Source organism: Pangasianodon hypophthalmus, chromosome 6 (genome assembly GCF_027358585.1).
Source record: "Pangasianodon hypophthalmus isolate fPanHyp1 chromosome 6, fPanHyp1.pri, whole genome shotgun sequence".
NCBI classification, from domain to species: Eukaryota; Metazoa; Chordata; class Actinopteri; order Siluriformes; family Pangasiidae; genus Pangasianodon; species Pangasianodon hypophthalmus.
This window is the reverse complement of record NC_069715.1, coordinates 12,785,967-12,806,029: the sequence shown is the minus strand read 5'-3', so window position 1 is coordinate 12,806,029 and position 20,063 is coordinate 12,785,967. Positions and strand designations below refer to the sequence as shown.

Genomic DNA, 20,063 nt, shown 5'->3' with positions numbered 1-20,063 from the left:
ATCGGTCATAGCATATGATTCATCCTCATCAAACCATTCAATAAGCCTTTGTGCCCAATGGACAATGTCATTCTGGATGAGACTACTCCTATTAGTATAGAAATGTTTCATCATATTATAGAGATGACCCAAACCATGCTAGCAAAACATTTATGTTTTCCAGTACAAAGAAGATCTTTGTTACAGCACACAAACCTGCATAAACCTAAAATGTAGCAATCAAGCTGAGGATATAATTCGAAGGCACATCTGTTGCCCTATTTCTATTACTTTCCACAAACACATACAAATGTAATTGCAGTAACATTATACGGTGTTGGAAGAGTAATAATATTTCTTTAGTTCACTTATAAGTCACTTTCAGAAAATTGTTTTTACAGCTCCCAGAGAAAAATGCTCACAGAAATTATTAATATTATTATATTTACATGGCTCACTTCAGGACCGACTCATGGCCATGCATAAGCACAGGCACATACAACAGCAGCCACACACATAGAACTGTACTATTTCCAGGCACTGAGACACATTCAAAAGAGTCAGGTATCCGCATCCTTGATGAATCACTTAAAATGGTGGAACCATATATTGAAAAGCTCTTTTGTCACCAGGAACTCTCTGCAGATTGAATGTTTACATACCTTATAAAATTTCATGCCTGGAAAGCTGTAACATGAGGTTAGCACAATAAATATCCATCCCACTCACACATATGGTTCCTAGATCACACTGTGAAAATTAAAAATAACAGCTAAAAACAAAGAGCTCTTTAGAAATAAACTTTCAAGTTTTCAAGTGTTGTTGCATGGGCCAAACTGATTCTTACACAAATAACTATGGTATTTGGTACTTTAGTGAATTTTGCACTCGCTGGATTGGAAACGCCCATCTTTGGATCAGCTAAGCAAGCCAAAAGAGCTCTCTAAGAGCTGTTTAACAAGCATTTTGAATTTTTATTTGTATTTACCACATTTGACCACATATAGTCAGTGTTTAAAATATTAACATTAACAATTTACCAGGTTATATAAATACCATATCTGCTCAGACCCAGTGGTTTAGTTGTGGTGGAGAAAGTTGTGTGAGGAAAATGTATGATGAAATTCAGACTGTAACAAGATTTACTATAAAATTTAAACTGAAGCCATATTAGATTTATGTTATTAGTACATATTCAGTAATAGTTAGGTCATTAGTTGACCAAAGTGCAGCTGCTACTCAGTTTGGTTTAAAATCGGTTTGCTGTTTGTTTCCTGGCTCGCTTCCAAACGCACTGGGTCATTGGCCTTGAGGCAACTGTGACACCCTTATTGCATCACGTTTATCTAAAAGCTGACCACCCATGAACTGAGCAACTTTTTACTGTGTCTATTATCTGTCCATCCTTATTACAGGCTGAATTAATGCTCTTCTTTCATTGCTATTATGTGTTGTAAAGCATCCTTTGTAAATTAATAATGAGTGCTTTATGTAGTGCAAGAAATGATCTGGGGGTTGCACTTGCTGTGTGTCAGTGACCCATGCAGACAGGTCATGGCAAGGTGAAGGCTATCAGGAGCCATTTGTGCAACTTGCGCCGGGTCAAAGTCTGTCTGGCTTGCTGTGAATTTCAGCAGAGCATTGAGTATTGAGGAAACGGATGGTTCAAGTTTAGAGCAGTTCTTCTCTTTGAGGATGCTGTGTACATATAAGTGGACAAAAAACACAAAAGTTACAACATATTGTTGGGATTATTTGTAAATACAAATACTGAACACATTTTGGAACTGTCTTGTTAGCTTAAAGTGATTATATCCATTGTGAAATGGCATTAAAAAGCAAGACCTTGTGTGTTTGTGTGTTGCCCCTGTCAGAGACCACCCAGATGACTGACTCACTCTTATTATGCACTTAATATAACTCAAACTACGCCTTTCTAACAGAAATTCCCTTCCCAAGTCAAACAATGCTTTTATATATCACGTTGCCTAGATGAAGAAATAGAAGTGTTTCACTTCAATGCTTACTAGACTGAGATACTAATTAGAAATAAACACATTGAATAAACATGCTAAGGAGAGTGGTGAGCTAGGTGAAAGTGCAGGATGTGATTAGTGTGTGGTGATACATGAGAAAAGAAGCATTTGCTCAGCTCCAGGTCTGGCACTAATTAGCAGTGTTGGAGTTCTTGCTGTGTGACACCAGGCTTTGGCGCTTCACAGCTCATGACTGTGTGTCCAATCAGTGCAGGCCAGTGTGACTGCTGTTTGTTTACTTTCTCAGTCAGCCGTGGCAGCCATTTGGCAGCTCCCTCAACCAACGAATCTTAAGCGCTCCCACATTGAGCAGTCTCGGCCTGGTCACACTCACCAGCACATGAAAACACATGTTCACAAAATGACACATACACATACAGGATTGATAAAGGAATATCTGGTGAGGAACCATGGATCAGCCATGATGGAGGAACTACTAGGTGTGAAAAATGTTAAATGTAATAAGTGTAATTATTTCTAATTCCACCCCAAAGAGGATGGGTTCCCTTTTCAGTCTGGTTCCTCTTAAAGTTTCTTCCTCATGTTATCTCAGGAAGCTTTTCCTTGCCACTGTTGCCTTTGGCTTGCTTTGTAGAGATCTAGATCTACATCTGGATTTCTGTAAAACTGTTTTGTGGCAGTGTCTATTGTTAAAGGTGCTATACGAATAAAACTGAATTGAACTGAATTAGATGAAATATGGCGTTTTGATTGTAATAAAGCTCACTACACATCAGGTTAGACATCTTTTATTATAAACACATAATAAACACATAATAGACATGGTATAACAGGTACATTCCAGCAGGGAATATGAGGGCTGTAAAGCAAAGCACTCACAGTACATTAAGGACATGTACACGATTTGCTAAGCACATATTTTTCCAACAAAATGGATGTGCTACATCCCTTAAATATCCGGGTGCACCATGTGACAACATATACATATCCTATAAATTAACATCTTACAATCCAGTGATCCCTTTTTTGAACCAGCCATTGTGTTTCAATGCAAACTGCAATATTCTGTGATAAAAGCTCTATATTTACAAACTATATATACACGCCTTACCTTATCCTCATGCAAAGAGACTTCAGTAGTTGCATAAATCTTTCTAAAACACCAGGCTTGTTTAACATTCTCCTCCACTGCTCAGCAGCTAATATGGAGTAACACGACCACCCTCTATTGACTGGACATGAAACTACACTACAGCAATGCTCAATTCACCATGAATACACATGCACACTGAACACAGGACAGCACAGCACAACACAACACCACAACAGCCGTTACACAGCACTACAGCTTGCGTTGATCTATCACTAAACAATTAGAACAACTCTATAAACACAGCAAACACAGACTTGGAGTGCACATAGATTACAAACAAATGCAAAACTGCCTAAAACATCTTATACAACCACACACTAAATGTGGTGGGGGGACTAAAATATGTAAAACTGGAGGTTTACATTTCCAACATTTAACAAGGACAAATCACAGGGGGAAAATCTGTTAAAGGCACTTTGGACAGACTGGAGTTTTAAAGTTCACTCTGGAGGCTCGCGCACCACATGGATAATACAGGGAGTACGTAATACTGTTTTGCACATGAAAGATATGGGGCTCACATTTCTAGAAAAAAAAAATTGCACTATAAACAGCATGGAAATGCTGAGTCTGGGACAACAGATTTTTTTTAATGGAAGGTTGTTTAAGCATAATTCAAACTTGACATGTCTCACACACACACCATCAAACCCACTCACATATTATCATACACTCTCTTACACACTATCATGCTGTCTCACACACACTATCAATCATACCTTCTCTCACACACCATCATAACTCTCTAACACACATTATCATATTCTCACGTGCACACTATCAAACCTCTTAAGCACACTATCACACCGTCACACTGCCACACTGTATAAGAGATTTGATAGTGTGCACATGAGAATCTGATAACGTGTTCGAGAGCATGATAGAGTGTGTCACATGCCAAGTTTGAATTACAGTCTAAATGCCCTGTCATACATTTCTTTATGCTGTTGCCATATGAAGAGTGAGAGTTGGAAAACAAAATTTGAAAGACTAATAGAATGGGGGGTGAAGGGTGACAGTTCACCAGTTCCCCCAGCTCAATAAAGATACTTTCAGCATTAGCTTAGTTGAATAGGTAACTGAGTATATTATATACAGTTATTGGATGACACTGAACCACTGAGAGTATAGCTGATCTGTCAGGTACTGATATGCATTTTAAACTTAGCATTTGTGTGACGCTGCAGCATAGCAGATGTACACAGAGTTATAGTGAGCAGCACTGGAATAAGTGCAATGTCCTTACCAACTCATAGATATGTTAACTTCAGGTGCTGGACTTTTGAAAATTTTTCAAATAAAAGTGGGTTGTACCAGTGCTCGACAGGATAAATGAGCAAGGCTGGAGTGAGCTTCCACCTGGGGCTGAACGGTGTTATATATTAGGGAACCGAACAGTAGGACAGAACAGGAGGATAGTGGAGTCATCTGTAGCTGCCATTCACTCCACAGCCATCTGTTCAATATGATCACTCAGCAACTTGTATTGTTCTAAAATGGGCAAAGAGAAAAAAGAACAAACAAACATTTATTCTTACTTTATGCCCAAGTCTCACCCTTTCTTCAGAGGATAATCCTACCTATATACTGTAGACTTGTACATAAGAAATGCTGCTGTAAGCATTAACACTTTCTTGTTCACATCCAAGGACTTCTAGTCACAATGTGCTCATACTGAACATCCTTTCAACATACTTAGTACTGTTTGACTCTGTTGTACACAGTTGTAGAAGAGTAATGATTTATAATCCCACTATCCGGTGTCGTCCGGAGTCTGTTTCCTCTCAAGATTTCCACCTCAATTTGTCTAAAGGAGTTTTTCCTCACTACTGTCACCTCTGGCTTGTTCATTAGACATCTATATCGACATCCATATTTCTGTAAAAGCTACTTTGCGACAATATCTATTGTTAAAAGTGCTACAGAAATAAAACTGAATTGACTTAAAGAAGCCATAGAAAGTGACCAAGTTATCGTTTTACAATGAATGATCATTTCACCAAAAAGTTAGTGGAATGCTGCCAGAATTGCATGGAAAAAGTACAGGAAATGTGTGTGTGTGTGTGTGTGTCCCTCACCTTCATTCAAATTTCCAATAATAGCCTGCTTCTTGAGGAAATCATTGCAGAGTTTCTTACTCAATCCAAAGGCGAGCATATTATGGGTGAAGGTCCTACAAGCACACATACACATGCAACAGTAAGAATGAACAAATGTAACACTAACTTGCAGAGTCAAAAAACACATTACCTCATTAACAAATATTTTTATTTTGATGCAAAAAACAAAACAAAAAAAAAACAGCCTGTAAAATTTGCACCATTCATCTCAACCCCTATCTGATTCTTATCCAAAATGCAACTGGATGATATCACTCACCCTAGCTGTCCAAAGGTGATGTTTTCTTCTATCCTGGAGCTGTCATCTTTCTCTTCCTGGGTCATATGACACCACTTTTCCCTAAGGAGGTTGAAGGCAGAGGTCAAAGCTCAAGGTTGGAGGTCATTCTCAGTTTCAGTGGTTTTATGGAAGCCAACAAAGGGGGAAATCACAGCCAGGGTATACCACTGCCAAGATCTTTTTCTCTTTTAGTGCATTTTAAATCATACTTCTTTTGTTAGGATTAATTCCATAGCAAGGTGTAATGAGCAAAAATAAATCATGAGCAATGAAAAACATTGCGACAGGCCAGACAAATGACACAATAATGTAGCCTGATGTTAACACCCATGCAAACATAGTGGAGCAGAGCTTATCATTTAATCCAATTTTAGTGTTTAGCAGTGCTTTGTGGTTAGATTAGGTCAGGGTTAACCATTAACCAACATACAGTAAAATGTATTTAGCAAAAGGAAAATAAGCATAATTCCTCTAACATTTCATCCAAAATACCTTAGAAAACTTAGTCCTGGATGCTGGTTATGTAATAGCAATCAAACCTTTACTCCTCAAAGTATATCTTCTTATGAACGTAAGAGCTAAAAAAACATGTTAGTTAGCTGTTAAACTGGACTTAGAGACAATAGAGTGATCATAAATCATTTTAGAACAATTTCTAAACTACTGCCTTTGGTGATAATACTCCCAATTTGCTGATCTGACTCCAACATGCATCTGTTCCACTAAATTTTAGATTTGGCCTAAGAAAGTTAGGATTTCTAGGTTTAGGGGTTATTGTCTACAAAATGAGAGGACACCCAGCATGCAGACCTGCAAAGTATGCAGCAAGCATGCAACGACAAGTGAGTGCATGATCCACATAAAATGCACACAGGAAAAGCAGAGGCCAGAGACAAAAGCCCAGACACTACTATCCAGAAACCATGGCCTCAGGATCCAAAGAGTTTTTGAGCACAGAATATACAAAATATGGTTAAATAGGATCCATGCTAACAGCATGAGGACATTTTAGAGACTTACATATTTTTTTTAATTACTAATTTGCTTTCAAATTATGATGTACTATCAGAAAGACACTCATCAGTCACTATCATTTCAAAAAAAGAATGAAAAAACATCTTTCAGGAAATGCAGATGATGCGACTTCCTGTTGAACATCTTTCATAGGGGGGAACATTTTCAGGTAACAATGTTGAGTGAATGCTGTAGAACTAAAACGTGGATTTTTCATAACCTGCAATTGACGACTCATTGAAAAGTATGTTTGAAGCCTGAGCTGTAGTGGATTCACATATTAATGCAGAAATAATAAGATCGAAGAAATAAGAGGTTTTAATATCAAGCTGAAGTGTAGTTACAGTGGACTGGGACAGGCAAAACACTGTTTTTCTAAACTGATGTTGAGGTTTTATTTTTGTTAATATATTTGTAAATGTAATATGTTAGTCAGACCCCCCCAATAAAAGCACACTTTAGTGCACTGAAGTCAGAATATAAATACTAAAGACTCAAAAAAATTATATACGAGACAAGATGATATCTTATTTCTGATAGCAATCTGGAAACACTATGTCTTAAACCAGTAAGCAGTGTGCTTTTTTTTGTTGCCATTTTTGGTTTTTCTCTGTTATCAGTACAGTGCACAACTTCCTGCCACCCTCACACTCCAAACTCTAATAAAAGTATGATGACTCAGTTGTTTTCTCTGCAAATGTCTCAGTATTATTCTATTACACACCATAAATATGTAAGATAGAGCCTCTTGCTTTACACAAGGTCCAGACATCCAAAGCTTCCCCTATACCCTTTTCCTGACACCTTCCCTTGCTCTTTGCTGCAGCCTCACTGCTATCTTGCTCTTGTTTTTATTTCTCTGGGGCCTTTTTCTGTCTAGTGGTGTCCGGTACAGCAGACAGAATGAACGACAGACCTCTCGTCTTTCTCCTCCTCAGCTGTCCGCCTGTGTGAGGCAGCAAGGCACATGGAGATAAAGAGTTAAAGTTGCATGCAGGAAGAGAGAGAGGGAAAGAGAGGCTGTTGAGCAGATATGTGCAGCAGTGTCTACTACAGGGACAGAGTGAGCTCAGAGAGCAAGGCAAGAATCAGACATTACTGAATGCAAGTGTGAAGAATAGAACACACACACACACACACACACACACTTCTCTCACGCAGACCCAGGTAGCAAAATCCTCATCAAACTTTAACAAAGCAGCAGTGCAAATTCATGACTGTAGTCTTTAACACTTGTTCACAAACATCACATGATCTGAAATGTTTATAGAGACACACCCAGGTATTACACACCTCGTGGCAATTCCAGTTCTGAAGCAACATGTTAATCCTTTCATTATGAATGAGGTGTGTAAGAAAAATACTAAAGTAGTAACAGTAATGCAGCTCCTCATACCTGGTACATGAAAATCCTGCCACACTTTTGTATATTTAGCCATCCAAGGCAGAAGCAGACTGAAAATTTTATTCAAAGGACATGGTATTTTTTTTTTTTTTTTTGTATTTTTAAACAGATACTCTCACCTCGTGGTGGGGGACCTCTTGTTCCTCTCACAGTGCACAGCATCGAAAAATGCAGCATTCCAAAATCTTAATGTTTGCCTTTGAACAGAGAAGACCATCATTAACTGTGTGAAGGATGAGGATCATCATTCCTGTGATCAGAGTTAGTAAGGAATAACTCAATGACAGACTGGTGTGAAGTGATCCAACATGAAATGGAGTTAGTGTTACCAACCCGAAGCTGGTTATTTTCATATAACAGCACTTCCTGAAGTGTTTTATTTGTCTTATACCACAGCAATTTATTTGTCTTATACCACAGCAATTTATTTGTCTTATACCACAGCAATTTTTCCATTTTTTAAATTTATTAATGAAGTACATTTTATATATTTACAATTACATTTAATGCCCACAAAACAAGTTAGTTCCTGTTATCGCTTACATTATAGCAGCTATAAACAGTCGTTCCCTCACCAGGTTCTATTTTTTCTCTAAGACAAAAAAAAATCGTTTATCTTGAAGACTTTTACATGAAGAAAAACTGTTGTAAAGAGCTGATCCGTGCTGGCCCTACTGTCAGAGAATATTAATCAACACCTTCTGATCAATCCGATTTAAGAATTCAACAGCACATTGGTATAAAAGTTGATAACAGTCAGCAGTGAAGTAGTTCCATTTCTTGGTGTGTATCAAACATGACTATTGAAACAAAACCTCATGAGCATTCTTGGATCAAATGATAGACACAAAATGAACTCCTCAGATACTGGCTGTGCAGCTTTAAAATACCTGAAACAACAAATAAACCACGTACCAGATTGGTTGCTGTTTAAGGTGTGTGTACAAGTATATCTTCTCTCCTTTTTTCTTGTCTGGGGATGCTGTAGCAGATGACAACACACATTAATCGACATTTACGCACACTCATCATTAGCAGAACAGTGTTGAAGGAGTCTCCGAAATATGCAGGCATGAGGAGCGCTCAGTGACAGCAAGGATGTGTTTACAGTACAGTAATGGACTGCTCAATAGCAGACAGTTTAAAAGACCGCGCAATCAAGAAAGAAATTCAGCATTGAGGGAGCTGTCCATCAAGATTCACCACAGGCTAAAACGCACATGGAGAAATCTGTGTGTGTAATACGTGTTATGGGTGTAAAAGAAACATGCACATGCATTAAGGCAAATGTATACCAAAAGTGTTACTGTGGTGTTGTTTTGGTTGTCTGTCTCACATGCATCTGCATATAACAGATATGATTCCAAATAACTTTCTAATCCTTCCACACCTGCTTCATACCAAACGCTGTCTATCCTGTTCCTTGTTTTCTTTTAACACACCACACATTTTTTTATTTCACTTGCACAACTTCATAAGACTCTATTCATATAACACCTCCCTAGTTAACTTTATTTAAATGAATAATGTACAGCATTATGAATGTGCTGCCTATAGCTGCAGGGGTGGACAAATCAGTAGCCCGGGTATCTGGGACAAGCAGATGTTGTGTCCGGGCTCTTAGTTGAACAGAGGTAGACTGGGTAAATGGACTCCATCCATCCATTTTCTGTACCGCTTATTCTACGGGGAACAAGGCAGGGGACACCCCAGATGGGGTGCCAATCCATCGCAGGGCAGAATCGCACATACCCATTCCCACTACGGACAATTTGGAAATGCCAATCAGCCTACAACGCATGTCTTTGGACTGGGGGAGGAAACCGGAGTACCCGGAGGAAACCCCCAAAGCATGGACAGAACATGCAAATTCTGTGCACACAGGGTGGAGACGGGATTCGGAACCCCAAACCCAGAGGTGCGAGGCTGCAGTGCTAGCCAGAAGTGGACTCAACATCTAGAAAAAAACAACCTACTTCTTATTGACTTTAGCAAAACAAATGTTTTCCTTTAGAATATAGGCTATGTTTAAACATATTGCAGTTCACTGTGGCGCAACGCACTACACACGCTGGCTGAGGTGCGATTTAACTGACAGTTGAACGATTTTTACTAGGCAGATCAATTAGCGGGACAGTAGATGTTATAAGAACCAGGAACACGCAGATATATTGAAATTCTAACCTCAAGGGCCCAACAGTGGCAGCGATGAGGCTTGAACCCCCAACCTTCAGATCAGTAACCTAGAGCCTTAACCGCTGAGCCACCACTGCCACGTTAAATTCACCTGTTAGTGAACCGCTGAGCCACCACTGCCCTGCTATCTCATGTCATATATTTAAGCAAACTGTGCTGTAAATACAGGTGGCCCGACGTTGGCCCAACACGTGTCACTTACGCCTCGCGCCTGGTGTGAATTCTAAGTAGAAGACGTAGACTTAGAACTGAACATAGATGAAACCATCTCATGACTTCATCAGTGCTGGTGCTCCAGATTTCCTTATCATAAGCAAATAAAAAAATCAATATAAATGATTTACCTGGTGATTTAGGCTTGCCTTCTGTTGGACTCTCGGCCTCTCTGTGGACAAAACAGGGGACAAAATAGGAAGTCTGAAAAAGACCAGATCTATAGTAGTTGTACGTGAACCAGGGTCCATTAGTCATGACCCATTTAAGTGATAGATAATGATTTGAATATGCAGCCATTTTCATAGGCCTTAGTAAATGAAGGTAATGACTGAGCAAGATTGCAGCTCCTCACTCATTCTTTCGGGCAGCCGGGCCTCTGAGCTTGCTCTCCAGGCCTCCGAAGAAACTCTTCATATCTGTCTTAGTCGTCGTATTTTTCAACAATCTCTCAGCAACGTCTTTCTTGCCTGAGAGCCAGACCTTGCTGCTGCGCAGGTATGAGTCAAAACCTGCACTTGGCTTCTCCAGGAGCTCTGTAGGTGACAGCTGTATCTTCCCTGGGAGAAGGAGGATTAACATACCATATGTGACCATATGTGTACACACAAGTAATCACAAAACAAAATTTTGATATGCCAAAACAACTCATTTCCTTTGTGTGGCATTTGAAAAAATAATGGTCAAATCATGCCATTGTTATTTAACGCAATGAGAGGAGCTAAAGCCCTTAAATAAAGTGACTGGAAAAGGGCTATTAGATGTCTTAACTTAGTATTTAAAAAAGCAGTAAGTCCAGAAATTTAGTTTAATAGGGTGAGTCAACAGAAAACTTTATTTTTTTGCACTTTTTATTGCAAATACTAGGTGTATAATATTCCCACATAATCTCCATTTTCTTCACTGCAAGTGTTCCAGGATTTAACGAGTGTCTGGTCTTCTCTTGAAAAAAATTGATTCAGTTCTAATTTGTGTCGCAATTTTGAAGTTTTCAATTGATTCACCCTCACATTAAATTAAAATAACATACATGCCCATTCAAGAACACTTGCTTTCTTCCATGTCTTACCGATATAATAGTACGTGAAGCACATGGTCATTAAGTGCTTGGCAGGGCTGTAATCATCCATCTGGTAGCATCTGACAGTCAGTCAAAACAGAGGTCAGTTGAAGGTCATGGTAGTAATGCAAAATCAAATTCAACCCACGCACATACTGTACGTATGCAAATATTGACTCTGGAGGAAAGCTTCAGGAAATGAACTTGTGGAATGAGTGCCAAAAAAGCTGCATGACTGTTTGTCCAAATAAAACACAAATAAACCCAGCATCCACTCCGTTTGATCACCAGACTCCAATTTAGGACAAACTAACCAAGAGCTAACAGTAATATCATTCATTCTCAAGTATCAAACTACACAAAGATACATACAGAGTCTGCTAGCATTGTTAGAGAAGCCTGGGCCAGAGCACTGATTATTGTCCCTGGCATTTCAAAATAATTACATGGTTCACTTCCATAAGTAATGCTTGTCAAGGGTTAAAATGGGGGGATTTCGGTAATGAGGAAAAGAATACAAAAGACTGACTTGGGAAATGATATGTTCTTGCAATCTCTTTGCAATATTGGCTCTTACAATGTGGTTCATATACTCAGTTTGAGAGGAGAGAATGTGGTGTTACCAAATGTTTATTGAGCCACACAACCAGCAGCTTGTCCCCAGAATCTCAGCCAAGTTGCACAGATTTACTGAGATTTACTGGAATTTTTTGCAACTTACTCAAACAGGACGACTGCAAAAGACTGAACCAGTCGGTAGAAGGTCTGCTCACTTACACACTTTGAGTTGCAGCGCTGCAAGAAACCAAATAACTTCATTATACTCATGGATCCCATTTATTAGTAGGTCATATCATATATCATTCAGCTGCACTGAGGCCAACAACTTGCTTTTAACTGGGACGTGCATGGCAAGCTCTGAAGTAACTAACATTGTATGTTTGTGTGGACTCTGTTGGACCTAGTTTACTTGTTAAGAGCTACACAAGTGCTCTAATGTACTGGGTGTATATACTAAGCATAAACTTTTAGACCCGGATTGAAGAGCTTTGCTCCCTCTCACACCTGCACACTGACGTATTTTGCAAACCACTCCCTGGCTTTGCCGTTTTCTCCACTACACAACTCGCCGAAGCGTGCTTTCTCCTCCTGGTCAAAGTCCTCCCTGAGTCACAGACAGAGAGAAAACAGAGAGACGGATCAGCCAGTATGTTACTTAACAAATATATATATATATTTATATATATATAAAATGTATGTATGTATGTATATATATAAGTATAAAAAACTTATATTGCTAACAAAGGCCTTATTGTTCTCCAGAGAGGATGGGTGATGGCAGGTTCATTGAAAAAGATACAAATCAATATCTTTCATTGTTTGGTCCATTTCCCCCCCCCCATATCTTAAGAGCAGATTTAATTATACAAGTCATTCATGCTGAAATCCATCTTATTTTTTTTCACAATCAGTGGCTGACAATCACATGACCACAATTTTATACTGTACAACGTAGCTGCACACTTTATTCCTCCAGGTTCTGAGTGCACAGTTCTGATCTAGAAACCATTTCATCAAATTATTCCCATCCATACTGCTTTCAAATGGAAACAGACTCAAGATAAGACCTTATATTTTTTACTTGGGATAAATATATGCAGTCTACAAAATCAGGCCATCAACAATACCGCCTCACCTTCCATAAAACAACTTCTCCACATAGGCTTTCATGAATTCCCTCCGTTCCGCTACATCGGCATCCTCAGCACTGTGATTGGATGATGAAGATGAGCGGCGGGAGCTGGAAGTGTGGGAAGGTGAATCAGTGACATCGTTCTCACTGTCTGCAGACTCTGTGGCATCGCTGTCTTCAGCACCTTCCTCTCTTCCATATGCAGCTGGTCTTGGGGCCATTGGCTTTGGGAGCTCACACACAGACTCTGGGATGAGAGGCTCGGCTGATAACAAGTCAGGAGGACCAATGGCAGAGGGTGCTGTCACTTCTGTGCTGGAAGGCATGTCAAAGTCTATGAGGTTCTCCACTGCAGGCCCCTCCATAGTGATACAAGAGGGCAATACAGTCTGAATTGGCTGCTTTGGTGACACGAACAATACCTCTTCTACCTGGTTCCCCACCCAGCAACTGAACCTGAGAAAGCAAGAGTGGCAAGCTCATTATATAATCATGCAGAGGGCCAGATTTAAAATAATACATTAATACTTCTTTTCCTTTTTTCCCACAAATTGGCATTGTTTTCACGGGGTGACTAACACATTACACAATGCTGAGCATGTTTGCAAACCAAGCCTCTTAATAGGGTGTCTCAATATGAAATTTTGAAAGGCCATTGCAAAAGCCATGAGTTATTATGTCTGTGGTACATAAAACCAGACTGTAGGGTTTCTACCACTGTGTTGGTTATATTGACCAAACCCATTTTCCAGATTAAATGATGCTTTCGATCACTCTTTAAGTGCACTAATGCTGTTCCACAGCCACAACACGCTGTCTAAGAGGATATGAATAGCATAGACAGTTTCTTCATTTTGTCCAGGAGAACTATCTACTTCCTGTAGAACTGCTGTGAACACCTAATATGAAACATGTGTGTGGCAACCTGGGATAACCCTTCACATACAGTGAAATTTTGACATTTCATTTTCTACTATATATATATATATATATATATATATATATATATATATATATATATATATATATATATACACAGTACTGTGCAAAAGTCTTAGGCACATGCAAATAAATTCTGTAAGGCAAAAACACAGAATTAGTTAGAAAAAACAGAATTAGTTGTTTCTACATAAATAATATACTATAAATAACAATAAACAGTAATAAAGTGAAAAAATTCAAGATTTGGTGTGACAACCCTTTACTTTTTAAAAATGCCTCAGTAGCCTCAGGTACACTGTGCAGTTTTATAAGGAAATTGGCTGCTAGGAAATTGCCAGCCAAACACATCTTTTAGAAGCGCTACACAGGGCAGCATAACACACTAGGAGGTAAGTGCTATCTACCCTCTTCCACATACCTGAGCTCACAGAGGCTCATGACTGGCTAGTATCACTGTGATTAACATGAGAGAGAGAGAGTATGCCATCCCTTCCACCCTGAGAGCACGGCCAGTTTTGCTCCTTTGAGCAAAGATTAAAAGCAAGATTAAATGGTAATGAATATTTCACCATTTTGGTGAAATATATTTATGGTTTCTTAAAACCCATAAATAAAAAAAAAAAAATTTTGGCCAATTGTTTGTGCTTTTTGGCTGTTTGCCAGAATTCAGACAGAGTGACATCTGGGTTTTTCCAGACTGTCTCACTTATGATTACAGCATCTTGTTCAGGGTCATACAGTGTTGATCATATATTGATCAAACTGCTGTGCATCTATTCATTCTTGTCCAAAAGAATTTGCTAATTATACATAAAAACAATCTTAAGACCTGCTGAACAATAATCATATCTCTCTAAGCTTCAGAGTGGAGTCATGAATAGCACGCCCCTTAGACTGTCTAGGCAACTGAGGATGGCACTGGGACTGTACGGTTATGTAATGCAGTACTGCAGAAGCGTGACTTGGCTCATGCCCATACACACAAACACAAAGTGACCAAAGAAAAGGTCTCAGGGCAAAAGCAGCTAATACGGTGTCAGCTTTCGTTTGTGTTAATTACTCATGACGTTGAACCTCACACTGCCCTTTCTTCTGTAAAAGCAGAAAGTCGGACCGCATCTATAGAAAACACCCTTCAGTAACCCCCGATCCTTCATCTCCATCCCAGATTCTCTCTATCCTCTGTCCATCAACACCTCCATGTGTCCACCCCATGGCTACCAGCCCTCGAGATGAGAGGCTAGAGAGTAGGAGCGGTTGTGTGTGTGCCAGATCTGTGGGTTCTAAGCCAAAAAAAAAAGATCAAAGGGGGAAGGTAGATGGAGGGTGAGCAGCAGAGCGAGACAGGGAGAATAGATGGGTACAGAGAGAACGAGAGACAAAATAGCCTCAGGTGATGGGAGGAGGGGTAAATTGGTTGTGTACTCAGCAGCAAGCAAGGTCAGAATGTTCAAAAGGCTTTGAAAAGAAGGGATTTTCAAAAATGCTGCTTTCTGCATTGCCAAGCTGATTGCAGATTAGACTTTAACATTTCAAATTCATCTCACAAACAAATTATATAAAAATATATAAGCTTAGCATAAAGACTAAAAGTGTACTAATGCTGATCAAACAAGATCTAGTTCATATTTAAGTATAACAAAAAAAAAAGTTATGCCCTGCTTGTAACTTCTCTATGGTTTTGAGCAATAATAGAACATTTGCTTACCACAGAGAGGTTTATATGACAGTGATACATGTGTACTGTTATGCAACATGTTCATTCACTTCCCTTGAGGAAATCCAACTCATTTCATCACTTCCATCATCATCAGAGTGTCAATAAAAGCAAGACATTTCAGCCAGTCTGCTTTTTGAATATTGCGCTATGCAGAGTAACTGCCTAAATGGATTTTCTTTGCCATTACCCTTATGCTGGGTGATGTGTGTGTGTCGAATGGGAGGTTAATACTGAATTCCTTTTGTAACAGAAAGCTTTGCATCAGTGACTTGAAACTGTATAGGCTGAGGAAAGAAATCTACTGTTGGTTAAGAATGAAAGGAGTCCGAAGCATTCCACCAAATCTGAGATGGCTGTTGTCCAGCATTGCTGCTCCATTTTGTCCTCCAATTCCTCCTGCAGTCCAAATGGATTTAAGCTATTGTCCTTATGCAGGGTGGAAAAATACTGGGCATAGCAAAGGCAATCTGGCACCACTTACTAATTGTGTTATCATAATAAGACTGTATTTAATCTCTGATTAGACTTAATATAAATTGTACATTTAAAAATTACAGCCCCTTCCCCTGTGGTAAGCCGTTTTGGACTGTGCGATTACAGCTGTCCTATAAGATTGTATAAGATGATCCCAGTAAATTTGTTTTCTGAATTTTTATACCAGACTGTGCAATAACATGTGTTCTCCATGTCAAGATATACAAGGAAGAGTCTCTAATGATAGACCTGTGTTTAAAAAAAATCACTACATTCTGCTTATGTCATCAATCGGCATGATCTGGGCTCGGGCTGAAAGTGGGGTCGCATAAACAGAAACATTCCTCAAAGTGAGACTGAGGTAATAAGGATATATTTTCTGTCCATTAGCATGTCCATTCATGTTTCACCATTGCTACCACCATGTCTGTAGACCCCAGTCCTGTCCTATTACTGGTGGATTTTGTTTTTAACGAGTGTTGTAGCAGCGATAATACTGAGATTTTAATTTGAAAAAATTTCAAGCTGCCAGAACTTCTTGTTCGCTGTCTTTGGTCACAATGGCACTAAATCACCTGCTGGTAGAAAAAAATTCTTTGGTCATGATTTAAGATCAGTGTTTTTAGAACGCATAATGTGATATATTCACCAGCAGGTGATTTAGCGCCATTTAACGGATTTTGTCTGCAGCAACAAAATCAGGCCGACAATTATGCAGTGTGAAGCTGGCTGTAAAACAAGACATATTCTCTTTAGTCTCAGGGTTGAAGAGTGTTTTTCAATGCATTTTTACTCTCCACCACAGGTGTATGCTTTACAGTGTGTGCTGACAGTTCCTTAAATTAGTAAAAATACATTCTTTTGCTGAAAAACTCATTAAAAAGGATCATTTGATGCCATAAAGCTGTGAAGAGCAAATGTGCCTCTATTCTTATTTTAAGACTGAAGCCAACCTTCATGTTTAGTGTATCTTTCACTCATGATTTATCAAACTACGGCCTTGAAATAGAAAGCACTGTAGCAACAGGGCTTCGTGATAAGTCTAAACACTACAGCAGCTGGGCACACAGAGCAGCAACCCGAGGACAAGATGTAAGATAAACGAAAAAAGGATTAAATTTGGGACGGAAGTTCAGTGAGTATGTTGGCTAGAATTGTTAAACAATGCACTTCAACACTTCCTGCACTGATGGTGAAATTAGTCACGTAATTCCCAAACAGGAAAAGAAGATGACTCTGAAAATGGGTAGAGGAAGGGATTTTCTCCCTCAGGTGTTTTGAGGTCAATTACTCTCCTACTCAGTGAAAACCTGGTAAATGTTTTTTACAAGCTCAACTAGTTTAATTAGTTCAGAAATACCATCTGGGCCAGGCTTAAACCTACATTTTTAACCAACATATTCATTAACGTAGCCTGGAGAATTATAGCTTTCTAGAACAAATGTAGAGAAAAGATGTAGCACAATTAGCACCTAATTTGTGGAGTCGTGGTGGATCCTGAGTCTATCCTGGGAACACTGGGTGCAAGGCAGAGACACACACTGAATGGGACGCCCATAAGTATAAGTATGAATGTATGTGTGTGTGTGTGTGTGTGTGTGTGTGTGTGTGTGTGTGTGCATTTTGCCCTGCTTTGGACTGGCCAGAGTGTACAACCAGAGTGTATTCTTACCCCATGCCCAGTGTTCCCAGGATAGGCTCCAGATCCACCGTGATTCTGCCCAGGATAAAGCAGTTACTGAAACCGAGTGAGCGAGTGATTTCGCAAACTAAATTTGACTAGTTGAATCAGAACGCTGGAATGGACAACACAAATGCATTATTATTTGAATATCTGAAAACAGAATTATTGAATCCGATTTCATTAACACTAAAAAAAAATCAATAAAGATGCCTCATATTTAAAAAAAAAAAAAAAAAAGGTGAATGAAATGAAAGTACTTTTTTCAAAGAAGCTAATACAAAACATAAATACAGATGTGTGCTTCAGTGGCATTCAGTGGTAAGAGCACTGAAGTTCAATTCAAATTCAATGGTTTTTATTAGCAATTCAAAGCTAAATGTCTCTTTTTGCTTCCATATAAAGAGTGGACGGAAGTGATTAGGACCCGCCCAGAATGCTGGGAAGCTCCGCCCATCTTTCAATGTACAGTATAAAACACCTCAGCTCAGCTCCAGTCGAGTAAGCGTTCCAAAGCAGGTGAGGCTCTGCGTAGTAATGACAACAAAATAGAAACTATTAATAAAAGAAATGAACTGTGGCATTAACTGTGGCATAACTGCGTGGATGCACTGACCAGTGTGTTAAAGGCGAAATACTTTATGGTCTGGAAGTAAAAAGTCATTTGAGCTGCGGATGTTCCCTCACTCGCCTGCGCATTACTGCTAGCTAAAACTAAAGCTCCCTCCCACAGCGCACTGTAAACAACACACTCTACGTATATGCAGTTATCAAAGGGCATTAACATGCAACCTACAGCCAGACACGTAGCACTTATAGCTAGCAAGAGAGGATACAGGTTTGTGTGCAAGGCAAAGCTGTGGTTCATCAGGAAGATAAGTTACAGCATGAACATCCTGGTCGTGTTCAGAGAGAGATCAGATCAGCGCCAGAGGCAGCTGTCACACTAATTCTCAACACTCAGCAGAGGAAACTAACATGTAGTCTGATGCCACATAAAACAACAACTACAACAAAACACACACACAAGCAGAATATATGCTATTGTGTAAGCAGTGCAGTGCGCTTTCCCACGAAGCTGGAACTTACCCGAGAATTCAGGTGAAGCTGCGTTTCGTCTTCACGGCAGCGTTCTACGATTGCCTTAGCAGTCAAGGCGCGCGCATGCGCACTAAGGCCGATAGGACGGGAATCCGATGACGCTAGGAAATCACGTGACGCTCTTGCACACTGAACATTTGTTTACCTCGACGTTTGAGGAAGGTGTTTCCCCACCATTCTGTCCCGTTATTTCTCTCTAACCCCTTTAACACCAGCAGATAAACTGGGGAAAGCCAATGTTGAAAATGTCTTATAATAACCTAAATTGTACAGTACTGTTCTCATATCGTTGCCAATAACTCCCAGACACAAACACATAAACCTACTTATATGCAGCAATGAGTAATTCCAGTAAGCATAACTAGGCATGATGTTATAGAAAAATAATAAACGACTGAGTGGTAAGCATCACACTGGATTATTTTCCTATAACAGCACGAAACAAAGTGTTTTATTCCTCGCACACCACAACCATCTGCCAGCTATTACATCCATCCATCCATTTCTGTTTCTCTTATCCTACACAGGGTCATGGGGAGCCTGGAGCATATCCCAGGGGACTCAGGGCACAAGGGCGACAGGGTGCCAGCCCATCGCAGGGCACAATCGCACACACACATATACACACACACACACAGTCATTCACACACTACGGCCAATTTAGAGATCAGACTACAATGCATGTCTTTGGACTGAGAGAGGAAACCGGAGTACCCAGAGGAAACCCCTGAAGGAAAGTGAGAACATGGAAACTCCGTACACACACACACGCAGGGACAGGATTCAAACCCCCAACAGGATTCAAGCCACTGTCCCCACCCCCCATTGCATGTTTTTATTTATTAAAGAATGATGTCTTATTTTTATTTGCTTATAATTACATTTAATGTTGTGGAACATTAAGTCCTTAGACTTTCCTGGTGGCAGAGATAAAGCAACAGCTGACACTATAGACTCCTGCTATAAATGTTAAATAAATGTCTCCTTACAGAAAACTTCACCATATCAATGATTTTACATTTTTCTTTCTTAAAT

At 39.5% G+C, this 20,063-nt stretch overlaps 1 protein-coding gene across 4 annotated transcripts; it reads right to left on the bottom strand.

Annotated features, from left to right (window-relative positions):
- Positions 1-2,748: 2,748 nt before the first annotated feature.
- kiaa0513 (KIAA0513 ortholog) lies at positions 2,749-19,147 on the bottom strand. Of its 4 annotated transcripts, XM_026927223.3 has the most exons (13): positions 19,017-19,147; positions 13,114-13,566; positions 12,483-12,582; positions 12,139-12,212; positions 11,427-11,497; positions 10,713-10,917; positions 10,489-10,529; positions 8,864-8,930; positions 8,068-8,145; positions 7,460-7,489; positions 5,509-5,589; positions 5,208-5,302; positions 2,749-4,620 (listed from the first exon to the last, which is right to left on the bottom strand). In XM_026927223.3, the coding sequence occupies exons 2-13, from the start codon at positions 13,473-13,475 to the stop codon at positions 4,571-4,573; spliced, it is 1,254 nt and encodes a 417-aa protein (XP_026783024.2). In that variant the 5' UTR covers positions 13,476-13,566; positions 19,017-19,147; the 3' UTR covers positions 2,749-4,570. The 4 variants fall into 4 exon arrangements, 2 of the variants coding, with proteins under 2 accessions (XP_026783024.2, XP_026783025.2); XM_026927224.3 differs by lacking the exon at positions 7,460-7,489; XR_008301915.1 differs by lacking the exon at positions 2,749-4,620 and having other exon boundaries at positions 6,022-7,489.
- Positions 19,148-20,063: the final 916 nt, after the last annotated feature.

Coding starts and splice junctions, on each gene's coding strand:
- kiaa0513 (XM_026927223.3), bottom strand. CDS start 13,475: ATGGAGGGGCCTGCAGTGGAGAACCTCATAGACTTTGACATGCCTTCC. Junction 12,583..13,113: donor GAGAAGTTGTTTTATGGAAG/GTGAGGCGGTAT, acceptor TCTGTGACTCAG/GGAGGACTTTGACCAGGAGG. Junction 5,303..5,508: donor ATCACCTTTGGACAGCTAGG/GTGAGTGATATC, acceptor GTGTGCTTGTAG/GACCTTCACCCATAATATGC.